The sequence below is a fragment of the Cygnus atratus genome, chromosome 3 (genome assembly GCF_013377495.2).
Source record: "Cygnus atratus isolate AKBS03 ecotype Queensland, Australia chromosome 3, CAtr_DNAZoo_HiC_assembly, whole genome shotgun sequence".
In the NCBI taxonomy this organism is placed as follows: Eukaryota; Metazoa; Chordata; class Aves; order Anseriformes; family Anatidae; genus Cygnus; species Cygnus atratus.
In genome coordinates, this window is record NC_066364.1 from 68,891,402 (window position 1) to 68,917,943 (window position 26,542).

The window sequence follows — 26,542 nt, forward strand, 5'->3', positions numbered from 1 at the left end:
CCCGCCGCGGCGGAGCCACCGACAAAATGGCGGCGCCGAACTGAGAGGCCCCTGGCGGCGGCGGGCGGAGGGAGGGCAGGAGGGCGGCAGAGCGGAGCCGCTGCCGGCAGCGCCGACGGCTCGGGGCCGAGCTCCGGGCCCCGGGGCGCTGCCGCCGCCGCCGCCTTCTGGCCGCAGGTAGGTGCGGGGGCGGCGGGAGGCCGAGGCCCGGCTCCGTCCGGCCGCGGGGGCTGCGGCTGCGGGGAGAGGGCCCGGGGGTGCGGGCTGGGCGCGGGGGCAGCGCCGCGAGGCAGCCGGCGCCGTGCTCGGGCAGCCTCGGGCCGCCTCAGCGTGTGCCCGGCTTCCTGACGCCCCCTGGAAGCTTTCAGCGCTGGGAAGGCAGCCCCTGGGCAGCGGCTTCACGGCCCGGCGGCTGCGGGTGAGCCAAAGGATCGCCTCCTGGGGGTGGCTTGAGCCGAGCCCCTACGGACTTAACGTGTCCCGAGTCCTTGTCTGCTCTTTTGCTCTCTTGTTTCCTTTTTTTTTTTTTCCCTTAGCAGTAAAGGCTTCGTTGAGATTACGTATAAAATAAGTTATTAGAATAGGGACGGGAGAGAGGGAACCAAACGTGGATTACAGTGTGATGCTCATAACTCGGCTGGACATAGGAATATTTAAATGGGTTCAAAATTCTCGTAGATATGAAATGTTCCAAATCTGCCAGAAAGCTGTGTAGTTTTCATTTTTTCCCGAGAAGAGATTGAAAGGCATTGACAGTTGCATGCAACCAGTCTGTGTTTTCATTCAAGTCTAGTCTTCTGTGATTATAGTGTAAAAAGGCGTCTTTTTTTTTCCCCTAATAGTTTGACCTATAGAAGAAAATACCCTCGATTCTTGAAAGGAAAACCGATTCTTTAATTAGTTTAGTGAAGTAGAGAACTTCATTAGTGGAAATAGCAGCATTAACAAACACGTATCATTTACATTTAGTGGCACACAACTACAGGGAGAATACCTCGGCTGGAGTTAGTGCTTGCTAGTTAGAGGTACGCAACTGAGAAAGGTTTCTTAGTGATCATTTAGGATTTTCTCATTTTAAAATGAATGCAAATGTCTGTAAGAGTAGATGACCCGAATTTTGAGGTTCATATGTAAAGCAAGGTAAACTAGTCGGTGGTAGTAAATACCTGCTTTCTCTTTCTTCGTTAAACTGGAGGCCAGATTAATTGGTTTTCTGAGCCATTAAGGCTGTAGTTTCACGTACACGTCTAACTGTTGTTACCCAATACTGCTGCCAAAGAAACAACCCATCGGAAAAAAAAGTTACCGTTTATCTGGGTGAGTTCCCCAGCCTGGCTGACACTGCGTGGCCTTACAGACAATTATGCTGGCTCAGGTAAGTGGTGGCAGATAAGCAGACTGGCCGCTTTACACTGGTGAACCTTTGCTTCTGCTACGTGAAAGTGCAGCTTTATTTTCCAGGGCTGCTTAGCGCATATCCTGTTATGCTGCAGTTGCCAGCAAAATAATAGTTGTCAAACACAGAATCTCTTGTCTTAAAGTTCTCAAAGCGCTGTAAAAAAGAAATTCACTTATCTCATTTTTGTACATAAAGTCATCAAAGCACAAGATGATCTACACACTCTACCTTGGTGGTAGAGTCTTGGTCTTTGGATTTATGGGTTAAGTGCCCTCTTAATTTAACCTTGAGATTTTTTATGGGTGTTGCATTCGTTTATCTCAGCTACCGTTGGGGTAACCATAAAGTACGTGATGAAATACCAAATGAAATTATGGTAAAATACATGGGTGCTAAACAAGTGTTTCCTCTGGAATTCCAGGCCTTTGGAGCTTGTTAAAAAGAATAACTTGTGCATGGACATTTCTTTCTTCTCTCATTTGGAATTTGTTTGCCACAAGGTGGATACCAACTGTTTTATCTAGATAACCCTGCCAATGCTGAACTAATGATTATTCTTAATTTTGACTGAATTTGAACAAGGAATCTAAATGACTAAGCCTCTGAGCTGTTTTAGCTCTGTTGTATGTTGTGGGATGAGCTTATTCTAGAGGCTTCACTTTTCTGGAGGTGGTGATTCTTTTAAGCAATAGTAGCGTGTATCCCCACACTTGTGTATCCAACACGTTTCTTTTTGAAGCAGGCCTATTGAAAAGAAAAGAGCATCCCAAGCAAAAAAATGTTTTTAGCCAAGTACTTTTCAATGTGGTCTTAAATATTGCATGTTTTGAAAACAGTCTTGAAAGTGGCCAAAATTAAATTATGTTTCAGTTGCTCTCATGACATGCTTTCATCTGAATCTAGGTTTCTTAGAGCTTTGAGCAAAAGTTTGCTGTTTATTACTAAAACTCACTTAGATGTCTGATAATTTCTTCCTTATTCAGTGAGCGCTGAAGAATTGCATGCTAGCAGACTGCAGGAAAAAGCTTTAGTATCAATACCAAATTCCATTTAAAGTTTTAAACCTACCACAGGACAAACAAAGTTTGTGGATGCAGCTGGCTCCTCGAAAAGAATCATCAGAAAACCGGGAAAACAAAATTTTAACACATTAAGAAGTGGAAACAAGAAAATTAGAACACTTTTGTATTGCTTCTCTTGGACATTACGTTATAGTAACGGAGCAGTGTGAGTTAAGCTTTACCGTTCTTCTAGTGGCCTGTGGAAAAAAGACAGTGCTAGACGATGTAATTTTTGTATCTTGTGCTGTCTTTAGTACATGATCTGCCTCTCCGGAGCGGTAGAGGCTGTGAAAGGTTTATTCCATGATACCCTAAAGAAGCAAAGGCGCTGTAATTTCTTCAGAGTTTCACCTTGGTTGCCATACCCAGTTACAGTACAGGCGAAAGCACGGCACAAATGCAGAGATTGTAGTTCACTACAGAGCACAGGGTTCTTTCCCTGATGAGTCAGTTCCTTCAAAATGCAAAAGTTATTTGGTTTTGGCAGAATTTTCTGTTTCCCTTACCAAATGTCACAGTTATGCTCTCAGTGAATTTAATGCTTGAGTTGTTAAACAATTACAGTAAGAAAGTTTGATGAACGTTTTTTAGTTTGCTTTTATCCGCCTGCTGCCATCTCCCTCCACATAAAAAAAACATTACATAACTACTAACAAAGTGAGTAAGACTGGATCGAGATGGCTCAAGCTAAGAGTCTGTGGCTGCCTTAAAAAACGGAGACCTTAAGCGGAGTACAATGGAAGAGGGTACAAGAAATCATAATGTTGCCTGCAGGGAAACTGGCAACTTTTTACATTTGTGACTGACTGGTGAAGAATGGATACAATCACGGCCATTATACTCTCACTGGTACTTTGTGCTTCTCGCTTCCATCTATTTGTGGAGCTCGGTGTCAGGATGGTCGAGCAGCTAGCGTGCTTGCTCCACTCTTGATGTTCCAGGCTCCTTCAGCTCCCAAGAGTGCTGATGGAGAGAACGTGGGTGATGATGGCCGCGCTGCGTGTGAACGTTTCACTGCCACCGGTGTTACACCGTGAACTTTCACCAGTGGGTGTGTAACACGAATTTGTTTTGTTTCCTTGACAGGATAGCTGTTCTGGGTTGTGACACACTTCAGCACTAGGAGGATCCCGGTTTCAACAGTGAACGGTCGCTGCCTTCGCAAGTTCTGAGACTGCCATCCGGCCGTTCTGGAAGCTGTGTGCGCGCGAGTCCTTGGTGAAGGTTGCATATATACATGTTTTCATGAAGAGAAGTGAGAAACCAGAAGGTTATAGACAAATGAGGCCTAAGACTTTTCCTGCCAGTAACTATACTGGCAGCAGCCAGCAGATGCTACAGGAAATACGAGAGAGCCTCAGGAATTTACCTAAACCCTCAGATGCTGCTAAAGCTGATCACAGCATGGGGAAAATGTCATCCGAAGATCCTAGACAAGGCCGAAATCCCCCCAAATTTGTAACGTATCATAAAGTTTTGCAGGAGATAAGAAACTCTCTTCTGCCTTTTGCAAACGAAACAACCTCAGCTGTCAAAGGAACATCAGAAGTTAATCGTCAAATGCTGCAAGACTTACAAGCTGCTGGCTTTGACGAGGTGAAATATTTTATTTTCAAGATGTAGTGTTCTGCTAACTATAAACTACCAGTGCATATTGGGGGGTTGTTGATCATGGAATGTTTAAACAGCATAGGAGGAGCAAAATAGCTTTTAGAAAATCAGGTAGGTTTCTAATTAGGATTTGGTAAAACTGTTAATGTGAAGTGAATTAGGAGTAGGTGAATTGGTAATCAGGACTTAATGAAAAGGGGATGAAGAAGAGGAACAGAAGGATTTAGAGAAGTTTGGCTTTTTTTAACACCTTGTGCAATGTGTTCTTACGTGGTAGGGATAGATTGTTTTAGTTATTCATATCATTTTAAGCAGAGAGAGCTGGACACCTTAGAACATGGATTTTGCCTCTGATACTCCACAGAGTTTTTAAATTGTGTGCAGTAAAAACTGATTAAATATGAACAAATATTTCAGAAATTAATTTTAATGAGCCTTTCACATCTGTAGTTAACTGAAGCTCCAATTTTATAAAGAAAAAATGGCTATTGTCACTATATGCTTTGTCAGATACAGCTAAAATAACAAAATAGGTAACAAATACAGTTGCAGGGTGTCTTCTCTGCAGTATATTCTTGAAAATTCTGCTTTTACTGTTATAAAAATTCTGCTATTACTGTTATAAAAAAACAGGGAAGAAGGTAATTATTTAGTTTTTATTGACTAAATATTAGTAATATTTGTAATGTTAGTAATTATTGACTAAACTTATTTCCATTCATTCTAATAAGTGAAAGGAGTCTGCAGTGTGGTTTCCAGTAATATAAAATGAATGTACTTATTGCTCCTGTGTTTTTACTGAGATTTACACATCAACATAAATTATGCCCGTTTTCATTCCTTCTCTCTAGACCTGAGTACAAAAGTGGGTGGTTTGCCTTTTTTTTTTTTTTTTTTTAAACCTGTGTTCCAAAAGAAAAAAGCCCAATACCACAACAGGGATTGCCTCTTCAGGAGTGCAGTGACTGCAGTAGGTTAGTTCTCGAACCCGTTTTTACAGAGTGATCCTGTAGTCACTGGCAAACTGCAGAATGGTATGTGGCTGGATGAAAAGCACCTCAAGTTGGTATTTCTGTTGGATCCTTTGCTCCTGCTGAAACCTTTTGCTCCTACTCTTTGTTCTTGGATATAACTGAGAATTCACAGGACACTTGCAATTGTACGGACCTTTTTTCAGACACTGTGAGCAGTTCCTGCCATGACTTGACCCACAGTTATGTTGCCCCAGTAGTCCATGTGGCCTTTGGACACCACCAGGGAACAGATAGAGCTGAAAGCATTTTTTGGGGGTGTGGTGGGGGTGAGACAGAAAGTAGGAATGGAATGAGGGTGTATTTTGAGCTGGGATAGTTTGCTGGAATGGATTGTAGCTGGGGTGTGTTAGCTGCTTACAGTTGGCTGATCTGGGCTGTTTCCGACTTAAATTAGGTATGTTTGTGATTTAGCTGATTACATGTACACCTCTTACTTTAAGGATCTCTGGTGGGTTACCAGAGGCTTTCTGTAGAGACTAATCTATCTACTATGTTTATAGCAGAGGCTAACTATAACTAGTAGGTACCAAGTTCATTTTCTGTTTTAATTTTCTCTGATCTATGCCTATCTATATAAACTGTGTTTTCTCATCACAGTTTTTAATGGGATTTTATTAGGATGTTGAAAATGGATTTGAGGTAACAATGCAAACTTGTTTCAAATGAGTGGAAGGTCTTTGTTGTATTGTAGGCTCAGTCACCACTTGAGGTTTGGAAACATAATGATTTTGTTCCCTCCCCCCTTTTTTCTTCATATATTGAATATCGTAGAAGTTTTGGTCATTCTCCCCCAGCCCTTCTATCTAATAGTAAGTAGCATTCGGGATTAAAGCTGAAATGATATATATAGTAATAAAGTTATGGGAAAATACAACTCATTGTGCATGTTTTTAACAAAACAGGACAAACCTTAAATTGCTTACGGGAAATCTTTCTGACATAGTGAGATTCAAGTTCAGTCCTCATGTTTTACGCGCTCTTCAAGACATGAAATACTCCATGTCGCATAGGTGACCAGGGTTGGGTTTGTTCTTCGGCCAGAGCAGGGAGAGATCCCTTGGCTGGCTCTTCCTCTGGTTCTCTGGTTAGTGGAGGAGGGAACTTAAATTTCATCTTCTAAAATATTGCTGGTTGTGTACTTTTATTCAACAACATCAGCTGGTCTGTAAACATTGAGGCAACCTTATTCTCTCTATGTATTTGTTTTAAAATCCTTTTATGGGTTTTTATTTGTTTCTGAAGGCTGTGTGTATGTTTGCATTGTCAAAAATGTGCACAGGTGTGGTGAAAGTATAAACGTGGGTTTGGATTTGAAATCGATACTGACCACTTCCCTTCTGAGCCCTCCTGGATTTCCCATTGATGTTGTTAGTAAGCAAATCCTGTTGGGTGCTGGTGACCTGTTCAAATATAACATGAACTGATGGCTTTCATATGACAAAGTAAGACCATAGCAAGTCACTAACAGCAGTGTGTCTAAGTCTAGGGCATTATGCTGTAGATTTGTTTCAAATTCTGAGTCAGCTGCACAAATGGTGTTCCACGAAGTGGGATTCAAGTGTCTCACTCTTAACCACCTCTGAAGATCTGTATCTTTAGCTTGACCTTGATGTCAGTCAAGTCAGTGGAAAAACTGCTGGTCCGTGATAGGTTTTCCATTGGCAAAGCTGGGATTGGCTGGCTGTCCAAAACTTCTGTTTGGATCTCTAAGAACACAGAGCCTAAATCCACCGCAACAATAACAGAATTTCTGCCAGTATTGTTGTCTTCACTAGTAAGAATTCTTGAGGAGATATGGATATTTGCTGACAAAATTAATTCGAAGTTGAAGGAAAATGAGCAAAAACTGAAGTTCTGAATTTCTCAGTAGGGTATCTCTCATAATATAACTCAAGTCAGAAGGGACCTCTGGTCATCATGTAAACTAGATCTTACCTAGATAGAGCCTATCAGTAAAAATAGTGACAAACTGTTTGCAAGAATAGCAAGGTGACACAATTTACATCAGAATACGGTACTTCAACAAGGTAACTTTTTCTTCCTGAAGATCCAGGCTATTGATTTTTTTGGAGGATCTGTTGTGAAGAAAGCATTTTTAGTTTATTTTTAAATTGAGAGAAATCAGTAATGTACCTTGTTAAAATTACTGGAGGATATATGGTTAAATCCTCGTGATTTTTGGTCTTCTTGCCATTTTTAGTAACTTATTTTTTATATTTAATTCTCCTTTTAGGATATGGTTATACAAGCTCTTAGACAAACTAACAACCGTAGTATAGAAGCAGCCATCGAGTTTATTAGTAAAATGAGCTATCAGGATCCTCGTCGGGAACAGATGGTTGCAGCAGCAGCAAGACCTGTAAACGCAGGTATGAAACCACCAGGTAGGTATATCCATTCGGTAATTCACTATGTGTATTATTACAGGTGAAAAAAGTACAAAATAGCAAATGCCTCCATGTGCCCTCAGTGGAAGAGAAGAGGTGCTGAGATACAGGTTTTCACTTATTATCGAATTTACATACTATTTTTAAATTTCTGGAATATAGGTGTCTTTAGTGTGAATGTGTTAGCCTTTCTTTTTGTAACTGCATGCTTTCAGTGTTTTATCTAAGTATTTTATCCAAGGAATGACATTCAGATATCATTTTAGTCATTTTTGCCGCTAGTTTGTATGATGCTCGCATTTTTTTCTCAGTCATATCCCTTTTAGAAATCCGCGGTAAGCACTGAACTCTTACCTTAATGCGCTTTCTCACGCAGCAGCACTATATGTATGTATATATAATTGTGTATTTATATATCACGTGGTCCAATATTTGTATTTTACTATGTCCCATTTCAAGATCCCCTTCTCTGCTTAATTTTCTGTGTGGTTCCAGATTTTGCCTGTATGCTTTTTTTAAGGCAGACTTTATGTTTGAATAGATGCTAGGGAACAGACTGGAGCTTTAGTAGCAACAGAGTCAGAATCTTGCCACTTGCTATTACCGCTTTCTTAATGTGCGAACACATTTTAATACACCTTGATGCCTTCCTTTTTTTTTACAAGATTTTGGAAGAGTAAACCTAAACAAGCTGTGCTTTCCAGATGCAGTAGAAACACTGAACTTGTATTTGACTTAAAAGTTGAATGATGAACAGCTGGCTCTGTAAAGTTACTCTTTAAATCGACGGTATAGGTGTGAGGAAAAATTGGTCGTCAAGAGTAGCAAAGTACAGCATTTACTTTCATTTAGCCTGTGAAGTAGGTTGGTGCTTGTATGAAGCAGCTAGCTAAATGCTATCATTTCTCTAGAATTTTCATTATTATTCACAAAGTTATCGTAATTAACATGTTCTTTTACTGAAAATCCAGAGACTTTCAATGATTATATTGTTTACAAATGTCTAGATAATCACATGCTAAAAAGCACAGTACGACTGCATGAGCTATCAGTTTCATATGTAGTATTTTGCATGACAAGTAAAATAACACCTGCAAAGTAAATATTTTGTAGCGCTTTATAAGTTTTGCTCTCAGTTTAAATTCTTGCCTCCACACAAAACTTTTACCAATATAGACATTAACTTTAAAATTCAATTACCTGAATATATTCCTTGCATGCAAAATTTGGTTAAGTTTGGATGAGCTGTATTGCAGACAAGGGTTTAAGTGGGCTGTTTGCTTCTTCAGAATTCAGTTAATTTTTAGTTGAGGAACACTTAATCTGTTATAGGCGTCACTCTGGAATGACTAGCAACATGACTAGAAGTGTTTTTCCATGCTGTTGTTGTTTCACGTTTGTACTGAAGAGCTCTTCTGGGTGTTGTTTGTGTTTGTGATTAAAAATACATCATGTGCCTAATAGTATTACATATTGCCATTTTTTCCTCAACGAGAAATTATGAATGCATCAGCATTTGCAGCAAAATGCATCTTCAGAAAAGTGATTCCTAATGTCTACAAAAATTTCACTGAATTTGTTTGCTCTTATACTCTATATTGGTCGTATTACCATAGCATGCTATGTATTATTAGATAGAAGTACATTTTTCATCAAATATGTTGGGTTATGCAATGTCTGAGAATTCCAATCACGTTTCTGTAGCAATTAGTGCGGAAGAATAAAATATTCAAACAGTAAATAGAAATAATTTCTAATAATACAAACGCTGTGTTCTCTTTTTGTGGAAGCAGGGACCGTGCAGCAATCGGTTAACCGCAAGCAGAGCTGGAAGGGTTCTAAGGAGTCCCTGGTCCCTCAGAGGCACGGCCCGTCCCTGGGAGACGGTGTGGTTTATCGCTCAGAAAGTCCCAGCTCTCAGCCTGATGTAGGAAGGCCGTTGTCTGGATCTGGCATCGCGGCATTTGCTCAGGCTCATCCTGGCAATGGACAGAGAGTGAACCCCCCGCCTCTACCCCAGATAAGGAGTGTCACTCCTCCTCCTCCGCCTCCCCGAGGTCAGACGCCCCCTCCAAGGGGGACTACTCCTCCGCCTCCCTCCTGGGAACCCAACTCTCAAACCAAGCGTTACTCTGGAAACATGGAGTATGTGATCACCCGCATCTCTCCGGTGCCACCCGGAGCGTGGCAGGATAGTTACCCACCTCCACCAATGAATCCTCCAGCCATGAATTCTTCCGGGCAGGGTCAGAGAGGCATGAGTGCTGTCCCCATTGGCAGGCAACCGATAATCATGCAGAGTTCAGCCAACAGCAAATTTAGCTTCCCCTCGGGAAGGGCTGGACTGCAAAACGGTAATTGTCAGGCAGAATTCATGGTTCACCAGAACGTTGTGTCTGGGAACTCAGTGAGTCGCCAGCCACCCCCCTACCCTATAAACCCAACTAACAGGCAAAGTCCTACAGCACTACAGATGCAGGCAGGAGGATCTGCTCCTCCTTCAGCATACACTAACGGAAATATTCCTCAGACGATGATGGTGCCAAATAGAAACAGTCACAACATGGAACTTTATAACACAAATGTAGCTGGAATACCTGCGTCCTGGCCGCAGCCTCCTCCCGTGCAACCCCAGTCGTCACCTGGCAATGGGCACGAAATCCCCACGTGGCAGCCCAATGTTCCCGTGCGCTCAAATTCTTTCAACAACCATCACGGAAATAGGCAGAGCCACTCCAGCAGCTCTCAGCCTTCGGCTACAACGGTAACAGCTATAACACCAGCTCCCATTCAGCAGCCAGTGAAGAGCATGCGTGTGTTAAAGCCGGAGCTGCAGACTGCCTTAGCGCCGACTCACCCTTCCTGGATGCCGCAACCCGTGCAGACCGTTCAGACCATCCCGTTCTCCGAGAGTCCCTCTGCAAACATGGCAGTTATGGCGCCTGTTGCAGAGGCTCCAAATTACCAGGGTCCCCCACCACCTTACCCAAAACACTTGCTACACCAGAGTCCATCTGTCCATCCGTACGAGGCAGGACCCAAGCTCAACAAGGAGGAGGCACCTATTTTGTCTAAGGAGGAAGAGAATGAAAAGAGTTACGAATGTGTCGATTCAACAGACAAAGAAAAGAAACAAATTACAACATCACCTGTTCCCGTTAGGAAAAACAAGAAAGATGAAGAACGACGAGAGTCTCGCATTCAAAGTTATTCCCCTCAGGCCTTTAAATTCTTCATGGAGCAGCACGTGGAGAATATACTCAAGTCACACCAGCAGCGTTTACATCGGAAAAAACAACTAGAGAATGAAATGATGCGGGTAAACTCTTTCTCCTAAGTCTTTTCACTAGAATTGCTCCCGTATCAATTTTAAGAAATGTCTTAATGGTAGGATATTTAAATAGTACAGATAAGTAGAACATTCTGGCATAAGCATGGTGTTGAAGTCTCTTTTTAGTTTCTGTGTTTCAGATGTGGCAAATTCTTCATTGCTTTATTTACATGCTTCATTGTCTTCTTATAAATTAATTTTTTAAAGTAGAATTTTTTTGTGTCTAAACATAGCTCGTATGGCTCGTGTATAGTAAGGCAGAAGAAGCAAAATCATTTTTATATGAATGAGATAACTATATGACTCACAGCTTTTTGTTATGGATTCTGTGTGATCCTAATTTTTGAGCGAGCAGTGTTTTAGTGATACGTATTTAAATAAACACTGCAAGTACAAGTAGCACAGCAGGGACGAGTGGTGGGGGAGGTTAACGCCTTTATGCAGTCACCCAAACAATCATACCTCCTGCAGTTCTGCAGTTTGTTCCCTCCAGTGAGAAGCTCTTTTAACTTCACATCCAACAAAACAGTAATCAGAAGTTACATTTTTAGAATGAGAGAGTTGTGGTACATTTTGCCTGAGTGTTTTGTAATCCAGGCTGTAAGGGTGTCTGTTTGAACAAGGTGTAATTGAACGGGGTAATAAAAACCAGGCATCAACATGTAAAATCAATTTCTTTGTGCCCACATGAAGTCAGTGGTCCATTTCCTGAGATTTCATGTTCTATGAAAACAAATCAAAAAGGTAAAAACTGGAGCTGATATATACCTGTGTAATTTCAGAAGTGAAAACAGTGAGAAGTAGTGCAATTAAGACCTGCAGAAATGGAGATTTGAGATGTATTATTTTATATATTCATGACAATTGTAGCTGAAAATTTGACATAACTATGATGTACCTTTGAATTTATTTTATGAAAGAATGTATTTGCCTTATGCCACTTTCTTGAAATCCTGCTTTTTATCTGTTTTCTTACTCTGAAAATTCGTACTGTAAGCTGTAGTGTTTTGTAAGTGTTTGGTTAATAATGAGATATGTAAATGTTAGCAAGATTTCTTCCTGGAACTCTTTTTCTAGATCTTTACTCTTAGTTTTTTCTCTTTCCTTTTCACTTCCACTAACAGCTGATTTAAACTGGTAAGGTGTGGGAAGCTTTCCTGAACTCTGTAGCCTCCATCCCTGTGTAGGCAAGTAAGATTTTGGAGCAACAGTATTTATTGTTAAGAATAGCATGATCCCTTTTTAGAGGTCTTTGCATGCAATCCTGCATCAAAATTAAGCATGAATTTTATTTTGACTATTTTTGAGTACTTAAAAGTAAGATCATAATTAATGTTGACTTGCAGACTTCACTTTCCCTTCTTACTGTGTTGTTCCATAATATCGGAAGCATAAGTCTTACTTAAATGAAGGCACTGGTTATAGATTTTCTTGTACATTTAAAGCACCATAATGAATGTTTTTCATATAAGAAAAGACATTTTATAATATTTACACTAGATTTAGAGCTGGGATGTTTAATTGCAGAGGAGAGGAAATGAGGTATTATGCTGCAGCAGGCCCCTCCTATTCAGGATATAGGTGAAAATTCCTAAAATAATGAAGTATATTTCAGGTCTTCATGAGAAGGAGAAAGGGAAACTAGCCCATTACATATTTTCAAGAAGTTTAAGAGGATTAAACAAGTATCAAATTCTTTCTTCCTACCAAAAGGGGAGAAAATTTTGAAAGGGAAAAACAAATCAAAACCAAACAGAGTGCATCCCAACAGAGGCACCTACTTTCACAGGATGCTGTATTTCTAGAATAAGTGATATATTTCTATGCTGTCAGGTTTCCTGGGGAATAGAGTGGATGTCTTTCAAAAATACTTGATTTAAATGTGTGAATTGATTTCCCTTACGCTCGTGCCCAAATATTATGCTAGATACCTCTGTTGCAAAGTGAAACTAAGTCAGTTATGATCCAAGGCATGGCAAGACGAGAAGGAAGTAAAATAATTGTGTGGCGTTATATAGCAATTCAGGAAGCTCTTGTGTCTGGCATCGATTAGAAATGTATGTGTATGTGCATAAGCACTTACTCAGCTGACAAAACCGGTTAATTTTTGGTAAATGCTGTAGATGTGAAGAGTTCTAGGAAAATACTGCAGTGCAGGGAGTGATCAGCTTGAGATGAACATTTGTTTTAATGAATGGCATAGGAAAATGTGAAGACCGGGGTTAGGGGAACAGATGACAAATTGGAGTACTTAGGCTGGTTTTCACAACAAAATTGGTTGGATGGAACAGCTAGAGAGCAGATATTAGACTGTAAATCTGCAGGGTTTTTGGAGACTGTATTCGTATGTCTTGCAGTGACTAATTCCTGTGTTGGATCTCCCTCCTTCTAGCGTTTTGTTGCCTCCTAGATCATGTTCTTTGCTAGTTTTCTAGCTGCTCAGTGGCATTCAGTCCGTGTGTGAGTAGGGCTGCCCTGAAGCAGACTTAATGGTTTACGTGGGACTTGAGAAGCTGACCCACCGTTGTCTGAACTTTAACAAGTCTCCAAATGTCATCTTGACATTTTGAACTGTTCAGGAATCCATTCTTCTGCATTGAAGTGTGCTTTAAGCGTGTTTATCCGCAGAAAACTTGAGTTGTCTTTGACTGCATCTCTGCCCTGGGTATTCCTGCCGTAGTGGGTTGCAGAGGACAGTTTCACAGACCTGCTGTACTTGATTGGGAGTAGGGAGCTGAACCTATTTCTCATGTCTGGTCTGAAACTACTGCTACCCTATCCCAACTACTGCTTGTCTGATTTTGATGACAAGTCTTGTCTCAGGTTTGAGACAACCTTCCCCATTTAAATCTTTTTTTAGGAGATGAGCATTTCATCTGCATTTTCGTAATTGCACCTCTTTGGGATCTGTTTTTTTTTTTTTTTTTTGATGTCTGTTAGAAATTTTCTGTGATCTAACAGTATGTTTGTGTTCTGAATGAACATTATATGGTATCCTGGAAGGATTTGTAAGATAAAAGACTAATTAGATATCATTCATTATCACTCCTTTTTTTCCTCAGTCATATAGAATCATTAAGGTTGGAAAAGACCTCCCAGATCATCTGGTCCAGCCATCCCCCTACTACCAATGTCACCCACTAAACCATGTCCCTAAGCACCCCGTCCAACCTTTCCTTAAACACCCTATATATAATATTTATAATATAAAATATATTTTGTCTCAAGTTAGGCTTTAAGTTAGGTAAAGTAGGAATCATCTGTTAACATACAGTTTATACAGGTCTAGGCAAGTAGTTACCTAACTTAGTGCTTAGTGATTACCTGCTTACTGCTCCTATGGACGTCTTGGCTTCCTTTTGCTCTGCATGAAGGATCGGGGAGGCAGTTATAACATTGCAGTTATTGCACTGTTATTCAGACTAAAAAACAAAAACAAAAAACACTGCAAGTAATACTACTTGCAGTATTTTGCTACTAAAAACTTGCAGTAGTTTGTAAGACACCTCACAAAGGAAATATTCTACTTTTATAGGAAGAGGAACTGAGGCCCAACGAGATGAGTAAGGTAAAAAAGGATCTTCTTAGTCTCAGGTGTTATCTTGTCCTCTCAGCTACATGTTCATAGTGATTATGAGATTAGTAAAGTTCGTAAAAAGCTGAAATGTTTAGCCAAGTATGATCAAAGGGATTTATTTAAAGGCTGTATCATCATTCTACAAAGACAGGCTTGGAAAGCTAGTTGTTACTTTTTTTATGGGTACTATGAAAAGCCTAGTTTCTTGAGACTTCTGGATGGCTTGTAAAGTTTGATCGTATATCTAAGAGAAGAGTTTATCTTCTTAAATCAGAAATATTTGTGACTTTTCTGTTGAACAAGCGTTGAACAGTTACAAGAATACAAATTGTTCAACTTGTACTACCTGAGGGTTTTTAATGTCCCTTTACTAGAGATGCAGGTTCAGTGTTGTCTTCCAAGATGGCTAAGATCTGAATTTTGACATAAAAGTAGTCAGAAAACTCTTTAGACTTTCTTTTACCCAAGAGGAAATAAAAGGCAGAAATCCTGGCAGGTCTTCTTCGGTGAAGAAAACCAGTGGAAATAATTTCTTAAAAAAAAAAAAAATAAAAAAAATTGCAGGGGAGCAGTTCTCAAATATGGCTGTAAAATCTTTAGACTAATACATTGAAACAATTATGTAAAGAATTAGCTCAGTAATGACACAGTTAATCCAAAGAATCCATGAAAAATGGAGCGTGCAGAGCACTTTACGGACTGATGTAGTGATTCCCAAACCAGTACTTGTAGACCATTGGCTATCTGAGGCCATGGCAACTAGTGCTCCATGGTGTGGAAATGAAAAATTTACGAACTCCTAAGCTGTGTAGTTGTGCTGGTGATCTGCCAGATGATCTGATGGGTGGCTTTGTTCAGAAGTTTGAAACCTTTTGGTTTATAAGTTTAGAGTTTAATACGAAAATGTACGGAGAAGGAAGGGAATACTATCAGTCTTCTTCCTGTACCATGGTCTTGTTGGCTAAAGTGAGGGCAGTTTTATATTTTCTTATCCTTTCTCTCCTCAAGAACGTATTCCCTTCTCAAGAACCTGCTGGTGCATGGCACCTCATGCATTTTGCTGTCGAAAGTGTCCCATAGATCACGTTTTGTTTTTATCACTCCTTTGTGTTTTGATAGAATTCTAATCTGTAAACTTAAACAAAAAAAACCTTGTAGTATTACTTCCCATGCTGTATGTAAGTATTTCGTTTGCTTTGCTTAAGCCTTGTAATTATATGAAGATCACCAAGAACTAAGAGTACTGTTCATCTTCAGATTTAATTCTGTTTGCTGTACAGGTTGGATTGTCGCCGGAAGCCCGGGATCAAATGAGGAAAATGTTGTGCCAGAAAGAGTCTAATTACATTCGGCTAAGAAGAGCTAAAATGGACAAGTCAATGTTTGTAAAAATTAAAACCCTGGGAGTTGGTGCGTTTGGAGAAGTTTGCCTAGCAAGAAAAGTGGATACTAAAGCTTTATATGCAACAAAAACTCTGAGAAAAAAAGATGTGCTGCTTAGAAATCAAGTTGCTCATGTTAAAGCTGAGCGGGATATCCTTGCAGAAGCTGATAATGAGTGGGTGGTTCGCCTGTACTATTCATTCCAAGATAAGGACAATTTGTACTTTGTAATGGACTACATTCCTGGAGGTGATATGATGAGTCTCTTAATAAGAATGGGTGTCTTCCCAGAAAATCTGGCACGGTTCTACACAGCAGAACTGACCTGCGCAGTTGAGAGCGTTCATAAAATGGGCTTCATCCACAGAGATATTAAACCTGATAACATTTTGATAGACCGTGATGGTCATATTAAATTGACTGACTTCGGGCTCTGTACAGGCTTTCGATGGACCCATGACTCAAAATACTACCAGAGTGGTAAGAGAAATACAAAAGTGTTTTGTTTGTTTGTTTTTAATGTTGTTGACGTTGTTCTCTGCAAGGAATTAAATAACTAGTAGAAAAATTACTGTGATATTTCCTTTGTGGATAGTAAAGCATTAGCAATGCTTCTACATGCCATTCAAATTACAAAAAGCAACCTTTAGTTAGGGAGAGTTTGTGAGCATAGGTAGGCACTGATTCCTCCACGGAGAAGGAATAAGCTATGCTGCTCTAAGTTTGCCCCATGAGTAGTTTCTGAAATTTGGAGAGAGAAGATCACAGGTGTAGCAACATAGTTAGGGTTGTTACCTAAGTAATTCTGTTTTGAAGGTAGGACTGATGTTCTAAATTCATTGTTCGTGAAAATCTCGCCCCAAGTTCCAAGTGTCTAATGTACTTCTTTTAATGTAAACTATAGATTTCTGAGAACGGTTTAAGTAGACTTTAAAAAAAACCCTGCTTGATGACTTAAAACAATGGTTTACAAAGAAGAGCAAAAAAAAAAGTCTCAGTCCTGTGAGTTTATCGATTGTCATAACCTAAATTTAACTTTTCAATTTCTGAAGGTATGTTTTTATTTTTAAAAACAATTCTTAAATTGCTTTTAACTTTTATTAAATCATCATGCCTCTTAGGCCAGACTATTGCAGTCTTTGGAGAGGAAGCAAAAGTGATTATATTATTCAAGATATGGGATTGAAACGGAATAATAGGAAAATGTTGAAGATTTAAAATACAATTGGTTTTATCTTTTGGTAATTAGCCTCAGTTGATGTTTTAAGTGTTGCATTTTCTCTTCATATAAGAGCAAGAATATTAGATGCCTTGTACAGTCAGAGTAGTTCTGTAAAGAAGAAAACTTAGAACAGATCAAATATGATACTTTCTCATCGTTATGCTAAAATTAACTTAAAAAAAGTGTCCTGAGAAATTGTGAGTGTGCGTATCATAAGCAAAAAACCAAAATCCTGATGTTCTAAGACCTTTTCAAATCTTTTTCTCGAGTGTTGAAATTGAAGTAGATTCTGGTTTTATAATAAGAATGTTAATACAAGTATGAAATTTTCTTCATTTAAGTACTAAAATAATCTTCCTCAATTTTGTCATCTTTCTCATACGATTATAGGTGATCACGCGCGTCAGGACAGCATGGATTTCAGCAATGAGTGGGGTGACCCAGCAAACTGCAGATGTGGAGATCGGCTGAAGCCACTAGAACGCAGGGCTGCGCGTCAGCATCAGCGCTGTCTGGCCCATTCCCTTGTTGGCACACCTAATTATATTGCACCAGAAGTATTGCTACGAACCGGTAATGCATTTATTGGTATTTTTTTTTTACTGTAATCTCGCTGCAGAGTAACTGGTGTGCAAGTAGTAGCTTTACCTTTCTTACAAGACCACTTCCCCCAAGTACATATTTTGACAATAAATAGTTATTAATATGGAAATCTTAAGTATTGAATAGAATTTTCCTGCAAACCTTTTCTAAGTACAAGATTAAATTTAGACTAAGGCTCTGACTACCATTCTTTAAATGTATCTTTATTTTTTAACTTCATTTCAGGTTACACACAGTTGTGTGACTGGTGGAGTGTTGGAGTAATTCTCTTTGAAATGTTAGTGGGGCAGCCTCCTTTTCTGGCACAAACACCTCTGGAAACACAAATGAAGGTAATTTTTAAAATCTCATGTTAACAGGCTGAAAAACAGGGTTGAAATTTAAATGATTTTTCTAATTTATAATGGAATCAAAGGTGAACTTTTTGAGTACTGCTCTATCCAAGCATGTTGTAAACTAAGTGGACTGTAAATGTTACGTTACTGTGGTGGTGCACTTACTTCACCAGGGGACTACAAGAATCACGTTCATATCTTTTGTCTGGGCATGCAGTAAATGTGCCAACTAAAAATCCCATTTCAGATCTCAGGTGTCCCCTTTTGCTTCCTGCACCTGCTTCCAGTTATTACTTTCATTTCTCATTTTCCAGCCTTTTCTCATTTTTCCACGTGGCCTCCATGCCCTCTTACCTACAGCAGATTTCTTTTGGTGAAGCATCTGTAGGTGCTCAGCCTGCAAAGGTGGAGGAACAGCAGGTGACCGTGGCTGCTTAGGGTTCTGGCAGCTTGGAGCTATTGATCCCTCCCTTCCTGAGCCTCAGCTGTTACAGAGAAACCACCTGCAGTCTTCCGCAGTGCCATTTATACAGAACGGTGTTCAGCTTGCAAGATATTAGCTGGTCCAAACATAGTTTGGCCAACTGATTTTTTTCTTCAGATTTTTGAAGTAACTTTAAAATGTTTAACTTTAAATGTGTTGATCTTTCCAATACATCAAATAATTAAAAATTATTTTCCCGCACCTTCTTTTAAGACTGTAAGCCGTGTGCCTAATTTTAGGTTCCAGGCACTGTTTTTTGTGATATCCTTGTTGGCTTATGGCAGGCGTATTCCATGCCAGACTCTATTTAGATCTGGAACGTGAGTAAGTTTTGCCTGGATTTTGCCAAATTTCCACACAAAATATTGTTTGTGTTTCTGAAAAAGCAGCTTTACATTTGCCCTCTCTTATTTGAAAATACTTCCTCGTGCTGAATGATTCTATTCTTTTAATTTTCACTGTGGTTTTTCTTTTTAATGAGATTGTAAATAGAAAATCACATCTTTGCTTTAAAGGTTATCAACTGGCAAACTTCGCTTCATATTCCACCTCAAGCTAAGTTGACTCCAGAGGCCTCCGACCTTATTATTAAACTCTGCCGAGGGCCAGAAGATCGTTTAGGCAAAAATGGTGCAGATGAAATAAAAGCTCATCCATTTTTTAAGACTATTGATTTTTCAAGTGATCTACGGCGGCAGTCTGCTTTCTACATTCCCAAAATTGCTCATCCTACGGACACATCAAACTTTGATCCAGTTGATCCAGATAAATTGTGGAGCGATGATGATAAGGAAGGGAATGTAAATGATACCCTGAACGGATGGTACAAAAATGGAAAACATCCTGAGCATGCTTTTTATGAGTTCACGTTCCGAAGGTTTTTTGATGACAATGGCTACCCGTACAACAATCCAAAGCCCATTGAGTATGAGTACGGTAGTTCCCAAAACTCAGAACAGCAGTCTGACGATGATGATGATGATGAAGAACAAGCAGGTAGAGGGGTTCAAAATCGTGACCTGGTTTATGTTTAGTAGAGGAATAAACACTAAACAGTTTATTTTGCAGCTGGATTTTTTGAGAAGTCTCCTCTCTTAACAGGATTGAGAGAAGATTGCTAGGGTGAATATATGCACGCTCTTTATTTTGTTTTGAAACACTAAGAAAGTTATGTCTTCTCTTTCCCTCTCTGTACATTTTGTTTCCCCAAAATACAGGGAAATCTTTTTCAAATATTAATTTATTCCATCATTGTTAATTGTTTAATTTAGAAGAGATTCAATGTTAGGTGAAAAAATTATCACTTGAATTTTATTACCAGTTCTCTGTACTCTAAGTACTTAAAATAGGAAATAGTGATTTATTTTTTTCCACCCGAAGATGATGCCTGGTATCTATTTGTACATATACTAAATAATTTTAAAAAACAAATCTTTGTTCCAGAATTCTTTTTATGACAGTTCTTCCTTTGCATTGACCAAATATAAAATTTACTTTACACTAATAAAGCTTTCTGATACATTTGGGGGGGGAAGGAGTGGAACAAGGGTGGGGAAGAGGCTGCTGTACCCTCACTTCTCGCTGTATTTAGCCTAATTATTCACAGTGTGGGGAAAAACTGAGCCATCTATCTGGTGACATGTTTCCAGCTGCTGCGGTAATGGTGTAGTTCTCAGCTTTGGGACGAGAAGGTGTCTTGGCTGTAGTATGATCATAAAGTGATTAACACATTAGAACTGGTCTTTCATTAAATACATAATCAAATTTGACGTTAGTAATGCTGTAGTGTGTGAGTGGTACTCTCAAAGCAGGAGGACTGCTCACTCAGAAAGAACGTGATTGTTTCCTGTCATCAGTTCTCTTACAGTTATAAGAGAAAACAAGCTTTAGGAAACATACTTTCTGCAATTGAGTTTAATTTTCTGAATACAACCAAACTAGAAAGTCTGAAGAAAAAAATACTGCTTTAGTTAGAATTTTTAGTTTGAAAACTAAACTTTAGAATAGTTTATTGTATGATTGAGAAAGTAATGAGAAAGAAGTATAAATTACAGCTTTTGAGACTGTTGTTGCGGAGACCGGTTTCCCTTAGTTTTAACAGGTTTCCTCCTAGTGACGCAGGCAGCAAGGAGAAATGTCGTGCACCCGTCTACCTGAGCTGCTTGTTTTCCTCAGCACAGTTTCAGTGGTCCGTCTTTCACAGCCCAGTTCAGAACAGAAGTAGGAGCTTAGGGCTGCCCGCTGCGTTCTGCATTACTCTGTCGGTAACTTTCCACGGCAGGTGAGCAGCCTTCCCCTTGGTCTCATTTTGGGAGGGTAATGAGCCTGCTGAGGTTACTGGGTGCAGGGAGCGGGGCAGCCTTGTCAATGAATTCCCTGAGACAAAACGGGGAGTTGCAGGTGAGAGGCAGAAAGAATTACACTTTTATTTCTCTTCGTCTCTCTCTCCCTCCCCTGAAGCTAACACATTAATAAATAAAATGCACTACCTTTTTAAACACTTCATCCTTGGAATTGAATTCCAGTGGATAGATGTAATAATGTACATGTAAAGCGTTAGTGCTTTCTTAAATCATTACTTTGTGCTATTGCATTGTCCTGATGACCATCATAGCTATTCTGGCAGCAGACACTAGCTTGCTAATTCAGGTTCCTTACCGAGCTGGTCTAAAGCATTCTTGTGCGCTTCCAGCCATTCATCCGCTTTCTGTGCTCCAGTTCAGTGTCTCTCTCTGTGCCAGTGCAGCCGGCTATGGTACTACACTGTTACTGGATCAGTGAAAAAACTGCTTGGTGTTCAGCATCTGGACGTTGTTTGTTGTTGCTGTGGGGCGTGCTCATTGAAATGATCCAGTTTCCAGTGTTGTCCAAAAAATGGTTTATGTTGACATAACCGAGGGAGGAGTGAATTGCAGTTAAGACATCTCCATGCTGCCAGCCCTCTTTATCAGACTTCATCGCAGGACAAAGCATTTTTTTTTTTTTTTTTTTAAGTTCACCCCTCTACTGTGAAGTGCTTAGGATTATGAGATGGTTACAAAACAAAACAAAATTTTAGCAGGTAGTTGCTTGCTACAGTGAAAATTGGCTTAATAAAACAATGTATGTTCTGTCTAGCTGTTCTACAGCTGTTGAAACAGAATAGCTTTTCAGATTAATTTCATTTAGCTTAAATATTATAAAATGGCTGCAGTGTATAGCTACTCCATTTTATATATTATGTAAAAAAGATTGTTTTCAATGTAAATAAACGTTTAAAGATTATCCTCCTTCATAGTAAGTATCCCAGTAAAACTGGTCTACTTTGCTTGGAGTAAAGTGTAATATATTACTGGTTAAAGGTAATTTAATGAAACCTACCTTGCCATTTGTGAAGTTTGCAGAGAAAATAATGTCAGTTCTTCATTAAATTGACTGTTAAAATTGCATTTTTATCTGAGTATACTTCTCCTTTGCCTGCTTTATATAATGTTGTATTCCAATTTAACATTATGACTGATCTCTAGCTAGCTTTAAAAAAAACAAAACACAAAAGCAACCACTACCACAAAAAAAAAACAACAACACAGAAGGGTCCTGCAAAGGCACCACAGTTCTGTTTAAGCAAAGCCAATTGCTTTTATTGAAAAGGAATTATCGAGTGTTTCATGGACATGTGCAAGTACTGAAATATTAAATAGTATTTTACCATTGTGAAACAAAGGAAGAGCTCCTTCCCATTTTTAGACTTGGGCTGATGCTTCTAGCATTTCCTGTTACCTTGTGTTAGAAGTTGTAATATTGCGGGTCTGAATTTTGCCATCTATATGCTAAAGCATTATATATTTCTTTGCAAAAATGCAGCGTGTTACGGTCCAAGTTCTTCTCTGAGAAGAGGAAGTTACTTATATAAATGTTGGCACAACTCGCCAACACACTATGCCTTACCCATGTTTTGAAACTTCATGTTTCACACTCTCGAGTCTGTTGAGATTCTTCAGAGCTGCTGCTTAAAACATGGGTATTTCTCTTGTGATTCATCATGGGGATTGCTTTGTACTGGCAGTTGAGAAGAGAGGCTCCTAACCAGTAGCTGTGGAATTCTGCAGTAAGTTTTAGTTCGGATTACTTTGTAAAGCATGAAAATGAATCTCTCCTATGTGCCCTTGTATACATATAAATTGTATTTATAAAATGTTCTATAATCATGTTACTGTACTGTAAATACTATTTGATATTCAGTGGCATTCTATCCTAGGGCAGGCCCTCTTGCTGTATCTTTTCTATCCTCGATTTGTAATAGAATCTATAGAATATATGGCTAGAAAGTCACTTTGAGACTGACATCTTCTGCTGTTGCAAAGCTCCAAGCTGTGAGTGGGAGTGATTTATTTAGACTCCTTTTAATATTATTTAGCTAATAGTGCGGTGGGTGGGTTCTTAGATGCTGCTGCTGTCACCCGAGATACCTTTAGGCATTGGTCTTTGGCGTTTCAGATCAGACCTTTTAATCAGTTTGCTTTAACTCAGCCAAAGCAAAAAATACTGAGTTGGATCAATGTCACAGTAAGATGTTTGAATGCCTTAAGATGCTCTTGATAAAGACACTATTCAAGTTTACTGATTTATCTATATAAGCATATAGATATATTCTGTGTGTGTATATGTATATATAACGCCTTTTTTGTATCATAAACTTTCTTTTTGGATCCTCCAATTAAATACATAGACCACTGCACAATTCTGCTTAAGGAAATTGTTCATTTATTACGTGCCTTGTTAGTAAACTTAAAAGTCGTGCATTATCTCCTGGCCATAGCAAGTTACTCACTGGCCTTTGAGTTTTCTCTACTTGTCTCTGTCATAACATGGGCATCCCCTTTTGCCAGGTCTGTGGTACGTGATGTCCAAACGCTTTCTGGTGTGTTTGGGTTTTATAGGAGTGTGTGATGGTGGCTTGGACCATAATCCCTGAGTCCTTTGATGTTCACATGGAATGAAAGTGCATCTTTTACGCTGTCTTTTCCAGTTGGTCCTTCCAGGACTGTCCTTCCCCTTTGTGCAAGATGCCAGCTTTACTGTTCCTTCGTCTATACCAGCTAGCTGAGAAACTGAGACTTGCTTGCCCCCGCTGACTCCACTGTTAGTGCAGCAAGCATATTTCACCTGGGGGCTGTGAGTGGATGGTTGCACTGACAGAACACTACACTTACAAAAAAGTTACTTCAGAATAAGAGAGAATTCTAGAACTTGTGAACAGGATAACTGAATCATCTTTACATATTTTTGAGTTATCAGCTACTGGTAATCAGTGACGCTTCTTCAGAGTTTTAGAAACTATTTCTGTTCTCAGCAGTTTCTGTAGTGTAACACCTGTTGGGGTAATGAAAAATACAAGAATCTTTACAGTAAGTGAAAATCAAATTCTTGTTTTGGCTAATGAAATGTGAAATTTAAACAGTAGTTGCTTAGATTTATTTTTTTGTTTTGTTTTCCTTCACACCCCTCTCTCCAGAGTTTCCTTTATACTGCAACAGCTCTACTGGTTAACAAAATAGTTGTGTATGCTTAAAAGCAGAAATGTTATTGTAGTTAGCTATTGTCTCACGTTTGTAATGTATTCTCAAAAGTATACGTTTTGATATTCAAGATTTGAATTTATTGGTGCTCTTTCCCTGTCTGCTGCCTTTTTCATCAAAATAATTAAAACTTTGCTTATTTATTATGCATACATTATGTAGCATAAAGCTATTCCTTCTCTTAAAAGAGATGCAACATATCCCAGCTTTCATGTTTATTAGGAGGAGGGAAAATTGTCTTTAAGAAAGTCCACTTCTTTAAATGCACATCTAAAACTACCCATACAGAAAACGCAGTGTCTTAATGCGGAGACTATATATTATTATTTTTCTTCCTTTGGTTTGTGGGGAGAAATATATATATAAAAATATATGTATGTAAGCTATTTTTCATTCATCATCAGCTTATGATCTGGAAAATTTTTCCCTTCTTCAGTTTATATCAATCAAGTGGTATAATACAGTAACAATTTTAAAAACTCATCAACAGCTTTATCTTGCAAGTAAACTAATATAGAAAGGGCTATTTTAAGATCAGACATTTGTTAAACACAAACTAAATCAGTGACAGCTTAACAGTGTCAAACAGGTAAATATCCCAAGAGTAAAAGGGAAAGAATGGATGAGATAAACATAATAAGACTACGTAGTACTGCAGGTCTTTCGAGTTCACCCTAGTGGCCTATCATAAACCCGCTCTATTGTGCCCAACCTTTAGATCCTGTTTGTTCCTGAGCAACTGAGTCTATTTAGACAGGTGATAAGTTCCTGCTCCATCTGGGACACGGTACCCAAGGACATTGTTCTGTGGCCCCTGCCACGCTGACCTTGGTATCTGGATTTCTTTGCCCTGTCGTACATGATGCTTTTTTTTTTTTTCCCCAGAACTTCACCCTTTATGGCAGTTTCAAGAGATTGTCACAAAGCAATAAATACGCGTGCTCTGTGGAAGGAATGCATACATACTCTTCACTAGGCAAAACCCGTCTTAAATTACAGGAAGTAAATAGGTAAATAAAGCACCTCTTTGCAGGTTGCTCTTGCCTCTGAAACTGAATTGCAGCAGGCCCTGCTCGTGTTGGTGGCACTGGGTTCCTCGCTGTGTGAAATCCTTTCTCCTCAAGAGAACAAACTTGTTTTATGGCCATGGGGCCTTTCTCCTTCCTTCTCGTTACCTGTAGCCAGGGGAAGTTCACGTGCTTTAACACCTTGTCTTGGGAAGAGAAAGGTATTAAAGAGTAAGGAGTGAAAAATTACCTGGGAGGCTGTTGGTGAGGGTCCCCTGCCCTCAGAGCCGTGCTAACTGGAGCTCGTAAGATGGCTGAGGTATCTTTGTGTTACTGTAATTTGTTTAATGCCACCATATCTCTGGGGAGGAATTCACTCAGCTTTAAGAGTAAATAAGTAGAAAATAACTGAAACGAGGAAGCTGCGCAGCATTATGTGAGCTCAGTCCCTACCAACTACTGGGATCTGTTTGACTTCTGAGTGAATTTATAACAGGAAAGTCAAACAAATAAGAAAAAGGGGATTTGTCCACCCTTAGCTAAAACACTGTGTGTGCATACAATAGGTCCATACGCTGTTAAACGAAGTGTACAAGAAAAAAAAAAAAAAAAAACACGTTGATAAAAACCACGTCCCCAGCCGTTGCCCTCAACGGCCGCCGCCAGGTTTCAAACGGCCGCGGTGGGGCGGGCCCGCCCCATTTGAAAGCTGGCGGCGGCGCAGGCAGAGCCCGGCCGCGCGGCGTTTAACTGAGGTATCCCGAGACGTGCTTCTGTAGCAGCATTGGTGGTTCAGTGGTAGAATTCTCGCCTGCCACGCGGGAGGCCCGGGTTCGATTCCCGGCCAATGCAGTTACACTTTTCAACCCTTCTTTTTTTTTTTTTAAAGTAATAATTATTGTTAAAGAAAACAGCCACAACATCAATACCTGCGCCGAAACAGGAGCCTTAATCGGGCGGCGACGTGACACCAGCGCGCACGGCCGCCGGGCTGGAAGTGACGCAGCCGGATTTGCCTTCAAACCGGCGGCGGCAGGAGGCGGGCGAGGCGGGGCCATCCCTCTCCCGTCCCGTCCCGTCCCATCCCGCCGCCGAGGCAGGAGCGGCGGCCCCGGGGCTCCCGGCAGCCGCCACCGCGGTACCGAGCGCTCCCCGTGCCCCCGTACCCCGGTCGCGGCACGGCAGCGGCGCTGCCGCCCTGAGGTGAGGGGAGGTGGCGGTGGGGACCCCCCGGGGCTCCTCAGGGGGCGCGGGGTGCCGGGGTGCCGGTGCTCGGGGCGGGGAGCGGGGTCGGCGCTGCCGAGGGGGGGCTCACCGGGGCTGGGGGCGCGGCCCCGGCCTCCCCGCCGCGGCCGGGGGATGCGGCGCCTCATGGGGCCCGCCGCCGGGCAGGCGCTGGCTCCGGCTTTGCGCTCCTCCCTGCTCTCCGCTTCTCTCTGTTCTCCGTCTTTTCCGACTCTTCTTAGTTCTTCCTCACACGTTTGCGTTAGGTTTTTGCTGCAGGCCCTGCTAAACCCACCGAGCAGCTCGGTGGCTGAACCGTGGCTGTC

The 26,542-nt window shown here is 40.4% G+C and overlaps 2 protein-coding genes, 1 long non-coding RNA gene and 1 other non-coding gene across 7 annotated transcripts in view; 3 read left to right on the plus strand and 1 right to left on the minus strand.

Moving 5' to 3' along the window:
* On the plus strand, positions 1 to 23,165 carry LATS1 (large tumor suppressor kinase 1). Of its 3 annotated transcripts, none has more exons than XM_035538752.2 (8): positions 1 to 177; positions 3,547 to 4,056; positions 7,339 to 7,489; positions 9,283 to 10,811; positions 15,681 to 16,263; positions 17,396 to 17,578; positions 17,834 to 17,940; positions 18,943 to 23,165. In XM_035538752.2, the coding sequence occupies exons 2-8, from the start codon at positions 3,706 to 3,708 to the stop codon at positions 19,459 to 19,461; spliced, it is 3,423 nt and encodes a 1,140-aa protein (XP_035394645.1). In that variant the 5' UTR covers positions 1 to 177; positions 3,547 to 3,705; the 3' UTR covers positions 19,462 to 23,165. The 3 variants fall into 3 exon arrangements, with proteins under 3 accessions (XP_035394645.1, XP_035394646.1, XP_035394647.1); XM_035538753.2 differs by having other exon boundaries at positions 9,286 to 10,811; XM_035538754.2 differs by having other exon boundaries at positions 7,339 to 7,474; positions 9,286 to 10,811.
* Positions 19,405 to 26,542, plus strand: part of KATNA1 (katanin catalytic subunit A1) — a 26,573-nt gene continuing 19,435 nt past the window's right edge. Inside the window, exon 1 of one of the 2 annotated variants that reach the window (XM_035538756.2) lies at positions 19,405 to 19,423. The gene's annotated coding sequence lies outside the window, so the exon portion shown is untranslated. Of the gene's footprint in view, positions 19,424 to 26,026; positions 26,196 to 26,542 lie in introns of those variants that run through there. The other variant, XM_035538755.2, reaches the window with a different exon arrangement.
* On the minus strand, positions 20,404 to 25,218 carry LOC118244063 (uncharacterized). Its single transcript, XR_004777439.2, has 2 exons — positions 25,009 to 25,218; positions 20,404 to 23,779 (listed from the first exon to the last, which is right to left on the minus strand). It is a non-coding gene; the product is annotated as an uncharacterized LOC118244063 (long non-coding RNA).
* Positions 25,774 to 25,844, plus strand: TRNAG-GCC (transfer RNA glycine (anticodon GCC)). Its single transcript has one exon. It is a non-coding gene; the product is annotated as a tRNA-Gly (tRNA).